We start from the raw sequence: 21,836 nt of genomic DNA on the forward strand, positions 1-21,836 counted from the left end.
ACAGTGGGAAATTGGGAAATTGTTTTGATTCTTGGTATGTGCAAACAGTCATCAAGCAGTGTACTAAACGCTTTAGTCCTACATGGGAACAGACACTCATGACATTTAATTCTTCATTCCTTTTGGCTTATACAGCTTTTAGATTGTTGCTTAATTTTGAAAAATATTGGTAATGGCTAACACAGAGCATCAGAACATTTTTATACAAAATTCTGTCTTCACAACCAATATGACTTTTTTAATGTATTAACTGCCCCTACCGATTCCAAACAGAGGCTCACCTCCATGCACATTTCCTTTGTGTCAGAATTACCTGTTTAAATTAGTCTAAATGCCTGAAGACTTTTACATCTTCATACACCACTAAGCTTATTTTCCTTGCAGACATACAAGCAACCATCCAGGTACAGAATACATGACATCGCAGTGTTGTTCACCTGGCTTGGTAGTGCAGCTTTTGCAGCAAATCCAATTAAGGCGTCAACTTTATGCTGCGCTGGTGATAATAAATTCTTCATGTAATAGAAGCTTTGCTTTGATGGTTTTCATGTGTCATTTTAATTAATCAGTATAAGTGCTAAAGAAGCAATTATGTGGTCTAGGCCATAGGTAATACAGTGCCATCTTCTGCTAAGTACTGTGCAAGAAAGAATAACAGTGCTTATCAGATTCACGCATAAAGTAATGTGGCTTCCCTGAGCTTAAGGTTTTCAGCTTTTTTTCATTTTGTATTTTCATTGGTCCCAGGAATGAGTCACAAAATGAAGCAAAACAACTAAAAGCATGAAAGTAATGCAAAAGGTTCCTGCTTTGGTTGTCCAATTGCAATCAACAGAGGATGTGTTTTTGCAGCTATGCTTAGTGTATAGTCTTCCACTGTACCTTGAAATGAGAGACAACTAAAACCAAGGACCTACACAAAATGTAGCCCTTTGCTTCCATCATGGATTTGAGAAATGCAGGAAACAAACTTTCTGGCTTTGGCAGGACGTGCAGGGTTTGCACTGTCAGCGCACCTATGTTTCAGAAGCAAAGCTGGTACCGCGGGCATTCCTCCCTGGGGCAGTGATTCAGCTCCACTGGCCACTTGTTGCAATAAATTTGGTGACTGGTTTTAAGGCCACGTGAAGCTGACAGTGTTGGCTACTTGCTTCTTAAAGGTTTCACTCAAGTGCAAATACTATCTAATCAGCCATGCAGACATTTGCTGATTTATATTTACTCACTCAGTCTATTCTCAGAGCTTGAATCTTTTAACAGATATTAATGCTTACTCATGGGACTGCATTTGATGAGGCAGAAAGTTGTGCATCCGGCGTGGCCAAAGTCACATCGTGGAGACACATCTGTGGGAAAGTGCAGAGCTGTTCGGCTCAGAGCTGCTGGTGCCCAGAACAAGCACTGCTGTCACGGTCTGCTCCTTCTGCAACCCCAGGAACTAAGGCGCAGCAAAGAGCTAGAGGAAAATCATGGCACTGCAAATACATGAAGTACAAACCGTGGCAGAAGTGGGAATCTGCACTAGCTGAGGTGTAACCGAGTGAGTCGTATGTTGTGAGCAATGAGACCTGACAAGTCTAAGTGAGGGAAGCCCCAGAGGGACTCTTCACAGGCAGAGCACTGTTGCTGCAGTTCAGTTCACTCTCAGCCTCCGGCTAGAGCTGCAGCCCAAACTCAGAACTATGACTTGCAAATGTCTGAAAAACATAAACTGCATAGGAAGTTCATACTTGTATATTTTGTAGTGCCTTGACTGTCCTGAGTGAGAGTTATCCTTGCAGGCATTCAATCTCATTGAAGTGGATTCCTAATTCATGACAATCTGGACTTTAGGGTGAGAAAGCTGCCAGATCCTACCTCTGGCATGTGTACCTGGTGCCTGTGAGCGCAAGGGGAGCTGCTGGCACTGAGGAGGGCAGGGCTGAACATTTGGGATTGATCCTGTAAAAGATGCTTCAGCTCTAATGTTTTATTCATTAGGAGAACATAATCTAGATAAACAAGACTTGCAGAGGTGTTTCTTGTTTTGTTTTGTTTTGTTTTGTTTTTAATGGGGGACTCTTTAGCAGGTATTTTATTTTGAATAAAATAGGTATTTTAAAAAACGGTGTGCAATATAAAGGCCTTTTCTGAATTTGGCTCCAGCTGAGGGAAGAGGTGCAGAGGAAGTGGAAAAAGATGCACAGTGAGGAAGCTGACCTTAACTTACTCCTTTGCTGGGTACACATTCCTTCACATGAGAGAAGTAATCGACTTTTTTAAACATTTAACTTAAACCATCCTAGATATCACCAGTGAGTTAGAATAAACATGCTTAGCCATTTCTTTCTGAGTAACAAGTGTCATGGTGTTTGGTTCCCCAACACCCTACCCTGCCGTTAAAGCAATCGCAGGCTAATCTATTCTGCACCTACCCGAGTTCTGTCTGTTCTGAGTTGTCAAGCAAGTCCTACAGCTTAGCTTCATTACTCTCCTGTCACAGAAAGAGAGAAATAACCTTGCTGGTGTAGTCTTGTTCAGTGATGAAATTGCTCTCGAGTTCCATTAAAGAATCAATCTGTTCCCCTGCACTGGCATGTTTTATGTCTCTTACCCCTATATGTTCTTAGTCTCTGCTGCTTAGGAAGACTCTGCTTATTGAGGAATCAAATCTATCCAGCAAAGCAAAATAAAGTAATTTCCTCCCCTTTTAAAATATTTTTCTAGCTAAAGAATATTCCAAGCAGCATTCTAAATTATTCAAAACTCTGTAGCCTGTGGAAATTTCAATCTGTGGGAAACAGCTGAAAAATAAAAACCACACGCTTCACTGGCTCTGCATACAAGAGCCTGCATTTTAAACCACAGCATTGCATTCACTGTAGCCTCTGTCGGTATAGTTTGGTGTTGACATCTGCATTATGATGAGGGCAATTATTCAAAGCCAAATTGCTATTCGGAGTGGTAGTGTGAAACAATGAAAATGAGATTGCTAGAGGGGAAAATGTATGCAACAGTTTGTATAGTTAGGAAGGGAAATCAGGTTCATTTGCTGAAGCATTTAGCAGAGTTTAACTCCTTTACAACAGCTAAAAAAAGGTTGTGACATGTTTCAGGGTAAAACACAAGTGTATTCTATTTGCTTTTTAACTGACATAGCTATATTGTTTATGGACCTATTGTGAAAATGTTCTATAGTGTGGTAAACACTTGTTTCAGACACAAGTCTACACCTTCTTGAAACAGTGGGAATAATTTGCATCAAAAGTCAAATATGACCCCCCAGAAAATCACCATTTTTCCTGTTAGTGAGCCGTGAACACACTGGTTTTATTTTCTTTGCAGCTTATGTAAAAGTTTCTCTTTCAATGAATAAATGTTGATCTTTGGTGAACTGGTTCTGTGCATTGTGAATATTCTGCCACTATGCTATATTGGTTACCTTCATAGCTTGGGATATTAAATTCTGTCCCCAAAACCATTTTCTTCCTTAGCTAATCAACATGGTATGACTTGTGAATACTGCAGTCCAATATCAGAAGTCAGTTTCCACTAGTCTATACCTGCTTTAGACACAGGGTCCCCTCCAACTACCCAACTCTTTAGAGTTTTTTGTTGTTGTTGTTGTTTGTTTTTTAATGAAATAAAAGACTGAAGAACCATATTATTATTATTTTTAAAAATCTTTTCTTCATGGCATCACTGTACCTTTTCTTCTAATGGAATCCTGCACTTACAGGAAGGAAATATGTTCTCTATATATTTGCACAACATGCCTTTTTGTGTGTGTAAAGGCAGAAATACTTATCAAGTGCATAGTGAAATGGTGCTTTTATAAAAAATATTTTTAGAGATGGACAAACAGAAGCAGAAGCGAGACACATAAATCAGTGCAGGTTCCTTGCTGAAGAGACTAGGAATACATCCAAAGAGTACAGGAAATTCATCCCTGGCCTTTGCAGCGTGTGTAGCTACTCAATACTGTGATTTTACGACACAATTCAAATATTGCAAGTAACTGTCAGAGCAACTTTGGTATTGACAGACAATCATTTATGTCAAAAGATGGATTCTAAAATTGTCCTCTTTAATATTTAGTGACACAACCTTAGACTTGTGGTTATTCTGAAGGAAATGTATTTTTTAAAACTTTAATAATACTGTGTAATATAGTGTATGCATTTTATCAGAGTTTCCTTCAGGGAGTGTTTGGTGGCTCCATCCATAAGGTATGGGATGATGGAAGCCTTCGTCATAGGGTCAGAGGATAACTCAGGCTGGAAGTGAACTCAGCAGGTCTCTTTTTGGGGAAAAAGGTTTTACTGCTATCCAGTTGGAACCTCTCATTGCCATTTACACCTGTTGTCACTTGCCCTGATGCCACGTACTGTGGCCAGCAGCCTGGCTCTGGCTTTGCAGTAACCGTCCCACAGGTTCTGCAGGGCTAACGGGTCATGCGCAACTTGTTGAGCAAATGAACTTGCTGTTACTTGTTGTTTAATTCGTAACTGAATGCTTTAGAATATTTTCTTCTGCATTAGGTTGTCTTTGCATTGTCATCCAGAATGTACCCTTTCAGGAGAAAGAAAAAAAAAATCTACTTACCCTGGGCATCTGAACCACCAATTTTTGCAAACAGTATCAATACTATAAATAATTTTAAAAATCACTGAACACTTTCTACCCCCTCCCTTAATTTCTGATTCGGTGCTGATTTCTCCAGCCTGGTATCACCTGCTTTCAAAATACGGCACGTCATGTACTTGTGGCAGAAGGGACCACAAAGGACCGGGTGATTTGGCCTTAGTTTAGAACGTAACTGGGCTGCCATCGAGATCAATAGTAACAGACACGGGGGGATTGCATGCAGTGTTCATGTAGTTGTCTGATGGCATGTAGCAAGCCTCAAAATATATGAGACCAGTTCCTAATGGGGTAGCTAATTTGGGAGAAACAGGGAGTACCGCAGGCATCTGGCTGTCGTGTGTTTGGCATCTGCAGAATGAGAGGAAGTAAGTGCTCAGGTTTGATCTGAAAAAGGAGCGTTTGCTTCTTTAAGCAACATTGATTTCTGTTTGTATGTCAGGGGGAAAATAATCTTTAAAGTGCTCCTTAATGGAATCGTGAAGTAGGATTTTTTTTTAATCTTTGCCATGTTTTTCACATTTTTCTTATAGCTACGTGCTAAAAATAATTATCGGTGTAAACTTGATAAATTAGAGCCTGAAAAAAAGCTTCTTGGCTTTACAAACTGCGTTTTCCGGTCACGGGTGACACACGGCAGTGTGGATGTAACCCTGACCCCGGGGGGCTGCTGGCACCCACGGGCACTTTCTGGCTGTGCCGTTAGCCTCTCCGCTGGAGTTGTTTCGGTACCGTGATGCCACCCGTTCTGTCAGGGTGGCACAGCTTCGTGAACACACCGGCACACAGCCGGGCACCGAGGCCTGACGGCGGGCTTCCCCGACACGGCCCGGGGCACTGCGCGGGGCAGCGGCCTCTCGTCACGGCCCAGCCCCGCCCGGCCAGGCCCGGCCCGGCCGCGAGGCGCGGGCGCCGCCCGGTGGAGGGGGGCGAGGCCCGGCCGCCAGCAGCCCCGCCGCACCGCCGCTTCCCTGCCGCTGCCGGCCGGTTCCTGGGGCTGCCGCTCCCCCTGGCGGCCGCCCCGAGCCTTGCGGTGGCGGCGAGAAGCGGCCCCGGGCCCCCGGTGCGCCCTCAGAACGGGGCTGTCAGCGGCGGGAGCGCTCGGTGAGGGACCGGAGTGTCCTGAAAAGTCGCTGCCGCCTGACATCTTCAGTGTTGGAATTAATAACAAGTCTTTTTGCTCTATGCTGAATTAGAATCAGGTCACGTTCTCGGGACCAACTTTAGTTTTTAAGCTACGCAATTCATAGCAATCATAAGCTAGCATCCCTGGAAGGCTGTCCTGTCCCTGTCCCATCATCTTCCCAACATTTGTCAGTGTACACATTTGACAGCTCACTTGCTGACATGTGATTGTTTTCATGCTTCAGGAGGACGTGTGTGTATTTTAGGACTAGAAAGAGACTTTAAAAACAAGAGTTGTTCCCAAATTTTTAGAGCAAATAAAGTAACTAATATCATTTTCCCCCAGATGTTGTAAAAGTCCATTTAATGTAGTTTTAGGGCTGAGTTGAGTTGACTGTCTAAAAATATTTCCATGGCCTGCCTGGTTTCAGGTGCAGGATATGATCAATCGCTCTGATTTGCCTTCCCAAGCAATAAAGGTGAGAGCTCTTGATACTGTGTGTGTCTTTAAATAAGCCTGTTGTAAATAAAGGATGCAGTTAATATAAGACAGAGGTGTCTTTAGATGCCAGAAGATGTAATATGTAGAACCAACCTCACTGCAGTTATTTTAAATGAACTTGAGTTGTTCTGGGAAAAAAAAAAAAAAAAAAAAAAAAAAAAAGTAATTATATCAATTTACATCTAGCTTATAATGAAATCAGCAATCACTTGTACTTAAAGATGGTATATAAAACGTGGTGTCTGTCAGCAAATATATTTGATCCCAAGTATAGGATGGACAAGGGAAATGAGCTACCCAAGCCCCTAGATTCAGTTTATGCTGTGTTGCAGTGACCCTCTGTAAAACTGGAAACTTATAATATTTCTGTCTTCAGCAAGTCTTCAGATGATAGAAGGAATGGGAACTTCTACCCCACATCTTTAAGGAAATCTTCAACAACAAATCAAACATTTGAAGGATGTCATATTCAAACTACTGGCAAGAATAACTTGGCTGCATTTCCTTCACCTTCGAATAAGTCTGCAGTTATTGTAAAGAAAGTTATCCCTACCTTCTCATACAACCATGAAAGCTTATGCTATCCTATATAATCTAGGACAATATACAAAATATTTTAGTTCACTCACACATAGATTCAAGTTATTTAGACGGCTTTAGTCCAACAGGAAGGCATTCACAGCCAGATCAAACTCCCAAAAAAGAATGCCTAAAACTTATTCAGTGAAGAATCACAATTGTAAAATGACAGTCAAGGCCCTTCCAGAAAAGGAACAGAAGCTGTTAAGTATCTAAGGAACTAACAATGTCTTCTTGCTACTTGAATGATGGAACTTGAATTCTTTTACTGATTTAAGTCAGATAGTTTTTCTCCTTTTTCTAAAAGATTATTGGTCCTAATCATTTTTGAGACAAATGGGTTAATTTTGGAACGACAGCTACTTTAAGCTGCTTGCTGCCCAGCAAATTCTAGTGCAACATACAGCTGAGGCTGTCAAGGCTACCTGTTCAAGGCCGTGCTTATGTGGCGGGGGCTGCTATTGACATAGCATGGGAATGTGTTTAAAAATGAAGAAGTTAAGCAATCACATCAATTTGCAATGTGTCAGACTTTGCAAGTGTATTTGAAGATGAAGGAGTTGGGACGGTAGTTAAGATTTTTTTATCCTGTGTCCTGATGTGCCGTAGTAATTCCAAGTACACACAGTGATCTTCATGGAACAGCTGCAGTTTCAACAGCTGCAGTGATGTTCCAATTTATGTCATTTGGGGATGCTTTGTTTTAACCTAGGCTAATGTTTTGTGCCACAACACAAGAGAAAATTTAAGGAGGAATTAGTAAGTGGTGCTTCTTAATGACTGCTGTTGAAGTTATGAATATATTGGGTTTAGAAAATCAGAGCTCTGACTAACTGAGATACTTTGCTTCATTTCTGATACCTGTGCATATATTTATTTGTAAATGTGTCCATCTGTTTTTCAGGAATTATTCTATGTCACTAAGCAGGCATCAGATCCTAAAATTCATACACCTGTGACTGGCAGTGGTTGGTGGTTGCCAGCGATTTTCAGCTTGTTTCCTGATAGCCTCCTTATGATAATACTGAGCTTTGGAAGGTTTGCATCACAACAAGAGGCCTTCAGTTTGAAACATACTGATGTAATTCGTGTTTATGATGCCAAGTCGTAGCATTACGTACAAAACACTTTCCAGTTATTCAACGGAGAAATAACATTTCCACTATCCAACGAGGGACATTTGTTTTACTCACTTGCCAGTTGCACATGTAATTCATTGAAAATGTGACCCTGTGGGGTCATGGAAGCATTTCATTTGATTCTAATTCTGTCTGGAATATTGTTTTGTTAAGTCACAGAAACATTTGCTCAATACTTTATTGTTATTAGTCTACCATTAGGAGGTTAATTCAGAAATCCCGACTGCTGTCTCTCATAGGACCCACATCTTAAAGCCAATTTTTAACATGGTATTTATTTCAATTTGCAGTTGTGTAATACTATTTCTAAACTTCTCTGTGGTGTCTGTATTTTCATGTAGTCATCTCAGTCACTGAGCATCATCTGTTTCATAATGGAACATGGAACATGAGGTTAGATGATTTTCAAAATCTCTTCCAGTTTCATTTCAGGATCCCAAAACTGTATAATCAGATTCATCTCCCTCTAAGAGAGGGAGAGAGTCAGTGACATTTATTTTAGCACTTTGTTACTCTTACCATTAGAAAAGCGTTCATAGTACCTTGACTCAATTTCTCCTCCTGCAGTCAGGCTTATTGTTTCTCAGTCTGTCTCCTGTAGACACAGAGGACAGTTTATTCCCTTCTGTGCAGCAGCCTTTTCCCCTTTGAATAAAATCTGTTGTTTAGATTTTGCTTCTTTAGATAACTAACTTGTTTGTTAGTTATTTTCAGCCTTTTCTCCCTAACGTGCTCTAGACCATTGATCTTTTTTGTTGTGTTGTCAAGAGGAATGATGCCAGAACAAGACATAGCTGAATGTCAGCACAGTCCCTAGGCTTATGGACTGTACGCAAGTGAATGTGTCAGTACGCTCATGGTTTTTAACTCAATACTGTTGATTTAAATCCAGCTTGTGGTTTGCTGTGCCTTCTGGATCTGCTTTCATACCAGTCATCTGCATCTGTGTGTTTGTTTATTCCTGTTTGTCTTTATTAACTTGCATCTTGCTCATTTCCAAAAACTGTGGTTTGCTAAGCTCACTCTGAATTCTGTTTAGAAACCAGTATGCTTGCGGTCCTTCACAGCTTCAAATAGCTTTAAACATCCATAGTGTATCCTACCAGGCAGAGGCAGCCTAGGTCTGAATGAGTCAATTGGTTGTAGCTACAGAACGGGACACAGGAGTTGCACATACTGCTCTTATGGGTCTGCCTGTATGTGCATGCTTGACTTGCGGGTGTACATCTCATTTTATTGTCCGAGAGGTACTTGTTCCATAAATTGCTTGTATTTTCACTTCTTTGAGTTTCACTTTTTTCACTTGCCGGAAAGTTAAACAACACAACCCTGATGCTGCTGATTGTCCTTTTGCATAACTGCACGGCGTGCAGTGGATTTGGAAGGGGTATGCCAAGTTTAACCCAGATTTGCTCATTAACAAATAGGCATTGTTTGAAATATGCCACCTACATTTTTTTTACTTTGGCTTGAGCTGGAGGTGTCAAAAACTTCAGATTACAAGTTTGATGAATGCAGAAAGGTTTGATTCTGTTTTTATGGATAAGCTCTGTTCTCATTTGCTTCAAAGCAAGCACTCTGCTTAAGTGTCAGATGGGAGACGACGGCTTGGTGACAAAACGGTCATACTGCTCTGGGTTAGTTCAGTTTTCAATATGCACAAAGTTCTCCCACATATACAATTCCTCATGGAAGTGATGTAACATATGCAACAAATAGGTGACTCCGTATCATGTTTCACCATAACTTAGTTTATTTAAAACACATTGTATTTTTAAGTGCTTTGAGTCATTTTTAGTTCCACTTCCATTAAGAAAGTTTCAGCTATATAAGGCAAAGTGGTCTGTCCATGCAGAATGCATCACTTCCTTTTTTAAGAGCTGACAGGTTAAACTGGCTTCCTGTATCCTGGACAGATCAGATACGGCTTTATCCTCATTGCTTAATTGTGCTTCTTTTGTGGAAGTATTGAAGATGAAAGGGCTTTGAGTTCTTAGTAGTCATGCTCCAAAGGTCTCTCAGAGTTTGATCTCTTCCCTTTGGCTAGTGCCTGTATCAGAGCTATTTCTAAATGCCTTTTGGACCCTTGTTCATTCCCACTGATTGCCACAAATCTGAAATGAAGGAAATATATGCTTAAGTAAGAGCAGATTTATGATATCAGGATTTGTCCTGCATGTATGTTAATAGCTAGAAGATACCCACTATCTTCCAAAAACGTCCTCTCTCTAGTATTTCTGTTGCCATTCTGCAGTGGTGCTTGCTATGCTCCATTCACAGCTGTCAAGGCTGTTTCTATTTCTCCTCCCCAGCACCACAGCCTGGATCATCTTTTGCTCACCCTCTGGAAAGAGAGAAAGGAAATGCTTCCTGTGGCTTCTGTTATACATATGAAGTATATACATAAATATTAGAGCTGCCAAAGCAGAGATGTATGTACACATGTACACTGTGTTTATGTAAATATTTCCATTTTCTCTAACATAAGATAAAGAACAGATATGATTGCACACACAAGCAGCCATCAGTCAGAGCCTAAAAACCTGAGGCTTGGCTCTGGGAGTGCACTACCCAAAAGTGCACTAAGTCTCCTCTGGTGTGTGCATCTCATCTCTGGTGAGTGCATCTAAATCTCCTCTGGTCTCAGCGCTCTCTTTTTATTAATGATTCCTCCAGAGCTTCCTACATTTCAGAATAAAAGAGACCTAAACGCAAGTTTTGTTTATCACATCTTCTTCATTCTTATTGGTATTCATTAATGATGGGAGCAATCTGAAATTTGTATTGTATGGACTTGACTTGATTCATACAAAAAGCCCACAGAGGTCAATGAGAAATTCACAGTTCATTACGGTGATGATAATACACAATAACCCTGAAGATATTTTTGTATCTCCACCTGTTGCAAATCTGTTGACTTTCATACTTCAATAAATGTTTAAATTAAAGAAACAGTGAAGTGAGAAATCCATAGCATCATGAAAGATATGATTAAAACATGGTAGATTTTTGTCTAAAACTATGTTACCATTGCTTACTTTGGGCTCAAAGTATTTTCTGCTAACACTGGTCAGACTGGGCTGTTAGTTACTGTTTAGAAAACCACCGAAGAATGCCTTCCTCCTCTTCTTGGGCAGTCTCTAATTGCACGGTCTCTCACAGGAGATCTCCAATCTGTTCTCTGGAAACAATGCGATTTTAACTCTGCACAAGCTTTAAACAGCAGTCTACAAACAGCACACTTTCACCAAATAACTCTACCGCAAACACTGTTGACCTCTGTTCATAAACTTCTGTTTGTAGATCCCAACCACAAAATGTACTGCAAAAGTGTTCATGACCCAGTATTGCTGCTAATCATTCTGTGTTTTAAGTGGTGCTTGCTGTCCCTGTACAAGATTGGGAAGTTGGCATGTTACTCACAGGACATTCACATGGCTGTCAACTCTCCTTCCACCAGAGAAATCTCACCAAGGCAGATCTGTGGGAGAAAGAAAATACTGTCCCCCTCACTTTATAGACTGGAACTTGAAGTATAAAGATATTGTGATTAACAATAACAGAACTGGAAATAGTCCAGATGTTACATGCTTCAGGCTTGAGTCTAAAGAAGACTTCATTAAGATTCCTGTTCCCCTTGTTCCATCACAAATAAGCAATCTTCATGTACCCAAACTAAAATAAGCTACAAAATGTAGCATGCTTCTCAGAAGGCCAGTGGGCTTATTGGATGGAGGGAGTTTAGCTGATGCATTTCCTGATAATTTTTGAAGGATTGCTATATTGTTTGGACCCGAGCAACTCTGAATTCACATTGCTATGAAATGACAATAGTCAGTCTAACATTGAGCTTTTACCTATCTCTATTTTATCAGAAAGAAAAAAAAAAAAAAAAAAAAAAAAGGAAAAATATTTTTCTCTCTTCAGAGGTTTTTTACATTCTTTGATGTCTATAACCTGAAAAAAAAAAAAAAAAGAAAAAAAAAAGAAAAAAAAAACTGAAATATTACTGTACTTTTTAAAAAAGAGTCCATTATTTCCCAGATATTGCTCATTTGCAGTCAGAACACAGCTTTCAGGTCACAATTACATCGATTTAGACTTTTCCAAAATGTTTCTGAAAGCTGGAGATATTCATCATTAAGCAGCTAGCATCTGAGACAAGGTTTGTATGAGAGCCGCAAAGGCTTGCACATACACATCTGAGATTTTCTTATCTATAATAAGTAAATGTTAGTATCATCTGATCTGCAACAATAATTTAAATGTTGCTAACAGTCCTGTAACGTGACTCCAGTAATACTCAAAATCTGCACTTCTGAGAGGAGATGAATAAGTACTTAGAACCCAAACCAAAAACATTTGGGTATTAACTTTTTAAAAAGCAGGTAAAAAATGGCAAACCAAATTGCTGGCCTGTGGTCTTTTGACCTATAACTACAAGAGTCTTACTGGCCTCCTGTGTCATTCTTTTAGGATAGATAGGATTGCTGACTTCAGAAATTAGCTGGCTAATTAGATCCATGATGGCCGCTTTGGCATGGGAAGTCATTTTTAACAGTGTTAAACGCTTGCCAGGATATTGCTATAATATGTAAATAAATAAAGCCTTTTGCTTTAAGATTTCCAAGTATCACATGTGGCACATTCATGTATGGGGCTGTGATACAGACTCTTACCTGTAAATTTTCTATAAACACTGCTTATAGCAGTGGCTCCTGTCCATTTCTTGTAGCTTCTTTAAAAGAAACAAAACCGCAGCATACAAAGCATGCTCTTTCAGATGTTGGAGTGATGCTAGAATCTCACAGGGTTCCTTTAACCACTCAGAAGAGAAGACCTTGAGAACATTTGCAGCCTTTAATGTCTACCCAAACAACAAAACATATCTTCCACAAGGATTTACTTCAGGCTTATAATTATGACATTTTGTCCAGTATTGGAAATTCACAGTTGGCTTTAAGTACCACTTTGTTCTTAACACTCTTCTATGAATTCTTTTCTGGATAAACTTTTGAAAAAAGAAAGTGAACTGAAGTATGAGTAAAGCCTGTGGTTGAGGTATAATTTCTGCTACTTAAGGCTTTGCTTAAAAGTGGTTGAGACCAATGTCAAATGTATTTCTTTTATGAACATAATATCCACAAAGTATTGAGAAAAAGTAACACAATCACTTCCTTTGTAACACCTTTCTATGCTACTGCTGTAATGCTTTGGCAAAGGAAGCATACTGTGTTCTTACACCTGGACTCACACTTCAGTCAAGATAAGGAACACACTTCTGCAACTTATCGCCTGCTTTCCCACCTTCCCTGCTGAGTGCTTGGAAGCTTATTGCAGAGCAGTCAAGGAGCATGCTGTTTCGTTAGGGTGAAACCTAAAGAAGACATCTTGGTGTGAGAGTTTGCCTAGTGTGCCACATTACTTGGCAGGTCTAGTCCACAGGAAGGTGGAAGAACTTCCAACAGTACAGATATTGGGTCCTATTTTTTAGTCTATGCTGCTTGACTTACTCATTTACATATTGCCTTTTAGTAGTGTAACTCAGAGTTGAAGGCAGTCAATTTTTGTCTGAGTTGCTTTAGTAAAGAAGTCTAGGGAGACAGGGATTAGGGTTAGAACTTACTAATAGCAGTCCTGTTTTGAAATCCTAGCCTTTCAAACAGAAAAGGAACAGCCACATAAGAATAATAGTTTTATTGATAGATTTACATATATAATACAAATAATAAGTTAAACATAATAAAAATAATTAAATAAAACAAGAGGTTCCAGCCCTCATATGAATAATTCACTCTATAAAACAAAGACAAGTTTTAAAATAAAACCAGCATAAGTCTTAACGAGAAGGAAGTAGTTTCCGTATCTCAATTAAGTGAATGGAAATAACTTGCTGACTTTTGACACCCGTAGCACTCAAGGACTACTGAATTCTTACATCTTCTCAGTGTTATGTACATACATGGAAAGAGGTGGCTTAGCCAGACTTCTCAGGGGACATAGAAGGTGGAACTGGAAGTCCAGTTATGTTGAAGTTCTCTTCTTCAGCCCCCTTCTTCAGTGTATGAACTCTTGATGTTTTCATACCAAGACAGCTGCAGCTGTCATCCTGAAGATTAGTGTTAGATCTACAGAAGTGATCCCTGTATACCACCTGTTGCTTCAGTCTGAGGTGACTTTGGTCCTTCTTCATACATTAAGTGATATTTAGTGGTGATACTATTTCTTGCATATTCTGATGCAAAGCATGGTCACCCTCTCAGTACTGCTATTCACACATTACATCTGACTCAGCATTGCTCAGGGTTATGGGGAAAGATTTTAGACTGAAGCCATGTACCAAATGCACACAAGTAAAATGAGTTAAAAACTGACCAGTACTGCCAGACCAGATGCCAGTTCATAAATTAAGTGGACAGATAACTTGATATGCATAGTACTGTGCATGGGAATACTCATTTAAATGTTAAATATTTTAGCTTCCCATAGAGTGGTTCTCAGTAATTCATAGTAGTGAGTTAATACCAACTGTCTCTCTGCATCAGAAAGTGATGTGAGTGGCAGACTACAGGAGCAGTTAAAAGTAAAGACTTGTGACAGTCAGTACTTCTGTGTCCTGGCATCAGCCTAGACTTAATCTTGTTCATTTGAGTCCAGATGTAGAGAAAGATCACTTTGGTTCAGGGAAAGAACGACTTTTGGTAAGCACTGCATTCATATTGGAGTCAATCCAGTTAAGGTATTTAGTAACTCTGGTGTAAACACCGGGCTTGTTTTTCTTTGCGCAGCCATCTCCCCAGCTGACAATCCCATAAAGCGTCATCCTGCCATTGTGTTCACAGACCATGGGGCCACCGGAATCTCCCTGACAACAGAAAGAGAAAGTTAAACTGTTTTCTGCAGATGGAGCCGTTATAACAAGGAACCTGTTATTGCTGTTCTTTTGAAGTGAAGCAACCAGTAGATACCCATGAGCTAGTTCTGATTTGAGAACACTGTATAGGTGGAACAATGCTCAGCATCTGCTGCAGCTGGAGCAGAGTCTGTATGGTAACAAGTTCTCTGGTCACCCCTAGCTTGCACAGGCAGTAATTATTCTGGACACAGAACTTATGGAAGTCATAATGACAGCTGTTAGACTTGATAAACAAGATTAAAGCCAGAATGTCCAATTCTTTATCAGAATTAATCATCCCCCTACACACAAGGTACTTGTACACCTATGTGTAACTCCTGTTTATTTAGTGGCACACCCATGCTGCCTAGTGAGGTGCAGGGAAGCAAATCCAGTTTTGAGCAATCTGTTTAAGGGCTTATCCTCCTGTAATCCATCTTTTGTCCCTCCACAAAACTATAGTTAAAGTTAAAAAAAAAAGTACAGGCTGGGTCTGGCACAGCTGCTGTACTCCATGTATACAATGGCCTTTGCTGAATAAGTTGTAAATAAAGTTCTGAGGAGCAGCAATAGCTAAGACACTGCAGCTGCTGCTCCTCCAAAGGCTGGTCTAGAGAGGTTAACACTGAACTAGATCCCCACCTGCTTCCCTGTGTTCAGCCACAGTAGAGGGTCAAGTCCACTAGCTGTACTGGGGAGCCTCTATAGAAAGAGAGACTCTCCTGGAACTTAGAATTAATAGATGCTACTAGTTGATCCACGTGGTACACATGCATTTAAACTGTTCTGAAACAAGCAAACAAAACGTAGTTTTACCTTGCATGCATCAGTTGCCCACAGGGAGTCTCCAGCACAGACCATGTTGTCAGTAACTCTGATACTGTCATAGTATTCAGTTATGCATTTATGCTGTGATATTAAGTTAACACTGGCTGACATCAGTCTTTGAGCATAGTAAATATCATCTGGATATTAAAGAAAAAGAGTTAAATTATTCTCACCCTCCAAGATGAAAAAAGAACAAACAAGCTAAAATGTTTCTGATACTCATTAAAGCAATGAAACAAGAAAGCCAGCACCACCCTAGCCATTCCAATTCTGATGTGAGGCTCTTACTTCCAGCTTATATGGCATTGGTTTACTTTTACTATTAGTGACTATATAAGTTCACGAGAAGGAAAAGTAATGTTCCAACTGCAAACTATGAAACTTTCTTTTTGAAAGAGTTAATGTTTTTTTCTTGGACAAAGTTCTCCATGGATGCTATCCTCGCTTAATCCTCTAGCACAGCTTTGTCTTCTAGTCCTCACTACATAAGGAATGAAAAAACTGCTATTTCTTACATCTTGGCTTACTGAGCATGGTTGACAAGTGTGACAAGAATCAGATAAATACTATTGGCAACTAGAAAAGCCTAGAGAAAATTCTAGAGAAAGTTACACCAAGAGGACCTCATAAGCACATAGAATATATAGAACAGCAGCAATGCTTTTCTCTCTCCCAGTCTTTTGGGTGATCATGGTATAGAAAATAATCAGTTTCCACACAAGTTATGCAAGACTTTTGAAATAGAAGTCACTTACAGTAATCCTGTTTTCCATAGCCAGCTATTTCACACCGGGTATTGTCATCTAGGTTAAGGCTCCTCTCTGGCAAGCAGACTGTTCTGACATACTTGGATTCTACTGCACACTGTCCAGAATGTGTTTTTATTCTTACCAAAGCTAAGAAAAGACAGAGAAGACATTTAAACTTGCAGAGCAAGCTCCCCTCCCTTGACATTCACTGAAAAGGATCCTGTACAGTTTACAGGGATTCTAGTTACATATGGATCCTCTCATTGTTTTTTGGAATAGCTATAGTCATTTAGTGATAAAATTAATTTTCCAGCATTGAAACTGGGAAACATTGCAACTCAAACTACTTTCCTGAAAGGATAGGGGGTGATAAATCAGGGAGAAGATTCTCTGAAAGGTTATCTTCAACTGTATAAAAATACCAGTTTCCTGACAGTCTCTAGAAGGTGGCATCAGTCACCACACTCAAGAGAGGGCAGTTTATACTGCACTACCCACCAGAAGGGTTTATGAAAGGGTTCTTTGTGCCTTTTTCCCTTAGTGGTGGGCATTTGGTTGGGGTGATAGAATTTAAAACATGTAGTGGAAGAGTTGTGTCAAGTTCAAGAATAGAAAATCTGTTCTGTCCAAGTTACAAAAACTTCCCTGATTTTGTTTGTTTAGGAGTGGTTTGTGTAAGATGGAGAGAATTCAGAAAGTCTGGATTAATTCAGGAAAATCTTCAGCTGATATGGCATTCCTCTAGCATACAACTTTACCTGTTGTGTGCATGTACTGTCTCTACCTACTGTACTTGACAGCATGCCAGGTAATGCACTGAGGAGCTTTGTATCTGAGATGTCAGAAATCAGACTGACAAATTAAAGTTGCACCACAGTCCTAGTTCTCAGAAGCACCTGGCTTTTGTTCCTCTTTATCTACTCTCTGGTTCTACATTTTATACTTCACATACACCACAATAACATAGCCTCCAGCTATCCTCAGTGTTTTAAAGGCTCATATTAAGATGATACTTACCAATGTCATTCTCATTGCCACCTGTTTCATCTGTAAAGTCAGGGTGAGAGATGATTTCATCCACCATGAACACTTGTTCATTTTCATCAGTAACATTCAGTCTGGACTTCCCAAGGAAGACTTTGTAGACTGACATACTAGATTTTGTTTTTGACCTGAGTGAAAGAGAAGAGATCCATGAAGGCTACTGGTTTCTGACAGTGAGGTCAACAATTTAAATCAAGTCCCAGTTCTGTTTCATGTTTACTTTAGCACTGACAAGAAAAAGCCAAGTTGACTCAGCTGTGAAAGCTGATCCAGTACACTGAAGGACTGACTGCTGATTCACCACTTCATGAATAAGCCAGATGTCCAGGCACTGCAAAATGCATGTCTGGCTAGCTGCTACTAATGCAAGGCATCAGTAATTGTACTCCCCAGCAGAATGCAAGGAGGATCAGCTTTCCACAGGAAAAGAAGAAACACCCTAGATGAATTGTTCAGCAGCTTATCACCTTTCAATACAACTCTTAGGTTTGGGGAACAGCTGAAATAGAATGAAATCCTGGTTCCAATTTAAGGTCAATTTGTTTGAATTGCATAATCCATCACAATGTTTGCAGTCTGTTAGCTCAGTCTGCTAAACTTGGACTTCCAAAGGCACATTTATGGCTGCTCTTCTTGTTCTGCCTAATTAAAAGAACAAGCTAACCAGCAGATTTTCATCTTTGCTTAGTGAGGGGGAAAAAAGTCAGCTGAAGAAAATTGCAGATGGAAGGATGCCGAACTGTACACACTTACGGATCATAAAAGCAGTGTGCTGCTGTAAGCACCCAGCAAGGGTCAATGAGGCTGCCACCGCACAGAAAGTGATCGACACCCTTGATGTTTTGGAAGATGCCAGCTATCCAAGGCTGAGACTCAACCTCAGCCTGACTTCCACCAACAATCTTGAAGTACTTGCTGATGCTTCTTTGGCCACATGAAGCTTCTTTTGGCTCTGTGAGGAAGATATGATTCAGATCTGGATTTCATTCTGATGTTCATATAACAGACATGTGAGACTCTGCTAGAAACAGCTGTCTTGAAAGTCATGTTACTTACCACACTTATCTATGCTGCAGGGTGTTTCTTCAAGGGACCATTTCTTCCTGGTGTAGCACCAGGGCTTGCTCTTTCCATTTGGGTTTCTGGAAGATACAGGAAGTATACTTTTAATGAATACAGTTTACAACATGGTTATCTTAGCTTTCTAACTGCCCTGGAAAGGCCAGAGGTGTTCTGTTGCAAGACATGCCAGAGAAAGTGAGTAACTGTTTGAACACAGAACTAGTAGCTTTTGTCATAGCTGTTATTCCTTTAAATATGTACCATCCTTGAAGACACTTCTGGGAGTGCCATCACAAGAAAATGTATGCATGATCTTACCTGCAGTAGTTGTGTTTGCCCAGTCCAAGCTGCAGAGCATTCTTCATGTCAGCATGGTAAGCACCTCTCTTGATTACCGAAGGAAGATCCCATAGTAAACAGTCTCGTTCAGATGCTGTTCCTCTGTAGTTCTCCCCATTCCCAGTGTAGCATACACTGCCATCATCTGAGAAAAAAAAACAAAGAACTATACTTCTATCTCAGAATAGATACAATAGTGTCTGGACCATTTTTTATGAGAAAGCATGCATTACAAGTGAAAACGGATGACTGATTATATGTTCTTATTTAATGTTTTCTATTTGAATTTTGCACATCAAATGCTTTAAAGCATGCATATTGCTTCTTTATGAATTTGTGTACTTCTGAATATAATCACTTCCTCTTCTGGACACTGCTAAACATGTTCACTTAGTTTTACAAACAAAAACATGGATGAGGAAATAGGGAATATTTGTGAGGAAGCAGGGACAGAGCTAGAGATGGCAGTTTTGCTCCAATATTTAGCCATTTCTCCTCAAATAATCTATTAGCATAAGGTGCTGCAGGATATCCAGTCATGTTTCACAGGTACTGTTTTCACTTCACACTTCACATTCATCAAGCACCCCTCCCTCCAATTACTTCAGTTACTATCAAGGAAGATAGATACTCTACCTATTTCACAGTGAAGCCCACCATATCCTTCCGGGCACAGGCAGCGACTTATTCGGCTAAAGAGATAATAGGTAATGCATGTTCCTCCATTCAGACAGTGACATCCTGCAAGTAGAAGACATCACTAATTAAAGGCAAAACACCTGAATGGCAAAGTGTAGTTGCAAACAGGGAAAAAAAACATAGTTTAAGTATCATTAAAAGTCTCTTTACCAAAGTTAACAAGCTCTTTAAGTTAAAAGGCAGATACTTACCCCTGTGTTTATGTAATGGTCTGTAGTGTTGCTTGCCATAAGCCTACAGGGAGGAAAAAAAAGATATTTATCAACACTTACGTGGTTTAGTTACCCATTACAGGCCTAAGCTGTGTTCCCTATTGCATGTTTTCCCCAACACCTTAAAGTTTTTTTGCTCAGTTACCAGCTCAGCTTGCTCTACTGAGTCTGCATGCAAATGAGTGGAACTTTGCTTCAGCAAAGCAGACAATAAAAATGCCATACCAAAAAAAGAAAAAGTCTGAAATACTCTATCAACCCACATCAGGTCAACATTATAATTATTTCTTCTGTGAGAACCTGGGCAGCTCTCAAGGGTCCCTGTGGAATCAGATCCCCCCCCCCCACCTCTCAGCTCCTAAGCAGTACAAAGATGGAATATCCTTCAGCTGTCTGTCCTTTTAGTGACCTTGGTGCTTCATGTTTGTGCCATGGGATAATAGCCAGTAGATTTACACAACAATAGATTCTTGCCCTGTATTCCAGGTCCTGCCCCCACTTTGCAGGCTGGTTATTTACTCCCATGGATAAAGAGATAAAACTAGTCTTTTCACAGAGGTCAAGTGGGCTTGTCTGAGCTCAAGTGTCACAGTAACAACATAATTCCGTAATATCAGGGAATGGCTCTACTAATAGAGTATCAACTGTCACATAAGTTGTGACTCAAAGATATTCCAACTTCACGTCTGTTGCTCTTTTTTTTTTTTAAGCTTTGCACTCAAGTAGGGTAAGGTGGAAATTTACTTAAGGTCTAATATCCACCTGCATGAAAGGCTACCAAATTCTTGATACTTGGTGTCCCGATCTAAATTGCATTATGATAAGATATAAAAGCTAAGTTTCTTGGTTATTGCATGGTGTCTTCACTATTGGTACTCGTAAGGTAGAACAAAATCAGAAGAAAACCAAAGTTTCAAAAGTGTTTTTTGGATATGTATGTGCAGCAAATGTACAAGCAGAGGTAGCAGAAAGGAGCATTCAAGTTGAAATCCTAGCACGCTATCCAAAGCAGAAGTATAATCAGAGAAACAGAAGTGGTTTCAACTAGAACCCCGCTCATTTATTACAAAACTTACAGAATCTAGTCCCGTGACAAGAGTGCTGAGGGTTACTGAGAGGAAGATAAATAGCTTCATGGTGTTAGTTAACTTCTCACTTCGTTCCTCTTCTGTTTTGTTTTGATTCTGAAAGAAAGAGAACTTAGTAGCATGTTGTAGCTTGCAGTGCCAGCTTTCTGTTGTCTTATTTGCTTTCAGTGTAAGTCACAATACAACTGACAAAAATTAAGAGTTAGCTTACTATGGAAGATCTGCATATTATTGCCATAAATTCCATAAGAGGTTGTTTCATTGCTTGAAGCTTTTTTGTACATTTAGATATATAACCAGATGTCGCAACATTCAAATGAATGAAACAGGGAAATAGGAAAAATCCATACTCCTAGTTATTGCAGCATAGGCTAACAGTCAGAAAGTGGCAGATTGATTTACTTGCAGTCCAGCAGTTCGTACCTATCTAACTGATCATTACTACCTTGTAGCAAGACTCCTAAGAGCACTGAACATCCCCATTTAAGACCTGGAAGGGAAAGTTTGCATTTTCAGTACCTCCATCTAAGACCTGGAAGGGAAAGCTCATGGTTTTAGCACCTCAGTCACTGTCAGCTGCATCTTGTTGATGCAGGGCACTTGCGTAACCCTGCCTGCCTCCTTGAGTGCCTCTGCCCACCACAAACTCTTGAAAGTCTGGTCTTGTGGTTACCTCACTTAGATTATTAGAGAGGCTTAGCATGCCTCTCTGCAGGCACTTTCTTAGCCTTGACTTCCAAGTGGTTGTTAAAAAGACTAGTCTGGAAAAGTGATGCAGGAAGGAGCTATGAAATAGTCATTTGTTTTAAAAAAATGCAATGCAAGTAGTTAAGGGATTTTTTTTTTGGGGGGGGGGGGGGGGGGGGGGGTCGGAAAAAAAAATCAAAAAAATTAAAAAAAATACTAAAACAAATTTAATAATTTTTAAAAAAACCGGAACAACCGGTCCAGG

At 40.0% G+C, this 21,836-nt stretch overlaps 1 protein-coding gene across 2 annotated transcripts in view; it reads right to left on the reverse strand.

Annotated features, from left to right (window-relative positions):
• Positions 1 to 13,650: 13,650 nt before the first annotated feature.
• Positions 13,651 to 21,836, reverse strand: part of PLAU (plasminogen activator, urokinase) — a 9,153-nt gene continuing 967 nt past the window's right edge. Inside the window, exons 2-11 of one of the 2 annotated variants that reach the window (XM_035329764.1) lie at positions 20,873 to 20,980; positions 19,776 to 19,818; positions 19,522 to 19,626; positions 18,865 to 19,030; positions 18,541 to 18,626; positions 18,238 to 18,436; positions 17,458 to 17,612; positions 16,447 to 16,587; positions 15,680 to 15,828; positions 13,651 to 14,833 (exon numbers count right to left, since the gene is read on the reverse strand). In XM_035329764.1, coding sequence (XP_035185655.1) covers positions 14,639 to 14,833; positions 15,680 to 15,828; positions 16,447 to 16,587; positions 17,458 to 17,612; positions 18,238 to 18,436; positions 18,541 to 18,626; positions 18,865 to 19,030; positions 19,522 to 19,626; positions 19,776 to 19,818; positions 20,873 to 20,932 — 1,299 coding nt within the window. In that variant the 5' untranslated portion in view covers positions 20,933 to 20,980 and the 3' untranslated portion in view covers positions 13,651 to 14,638. Of the gene's footprint in view, positions 14,834 to 15,679; positions 15,829 to 16,446; positions 16,588 to 17,457; positions 17,613 to 18,237; positions 18,461 to 18,540; positions 18,627 to 18,864; positions 19,031 to 19,521; positions 19,627 to 19,775; positions 19,819 to 20,872; positions 20,981 to 21,836 lie in introns of both variants that reach the window. The other variant, XM_035329763.1, reaches the window with a different exon arrangement.

The sequence above is a fragment of the Oxyura jamaicensis genome, chromosome 6, assembly GCF_011077185.1.
Source record: "Oxyura jamaicensis isolate SHBP4307 breed ruddy duck chromosome 6, BPBGC_Ojam_1.0, whole genome shotgun sequence".
In the NCBI taxonomy this organism is placed as follows: domain Eukaryota; kingdom Metazoa; phylum Chordata; class Aves; order Anseriformes; family Anatidae; genus Oxyura; species Oxyura jamaicensis.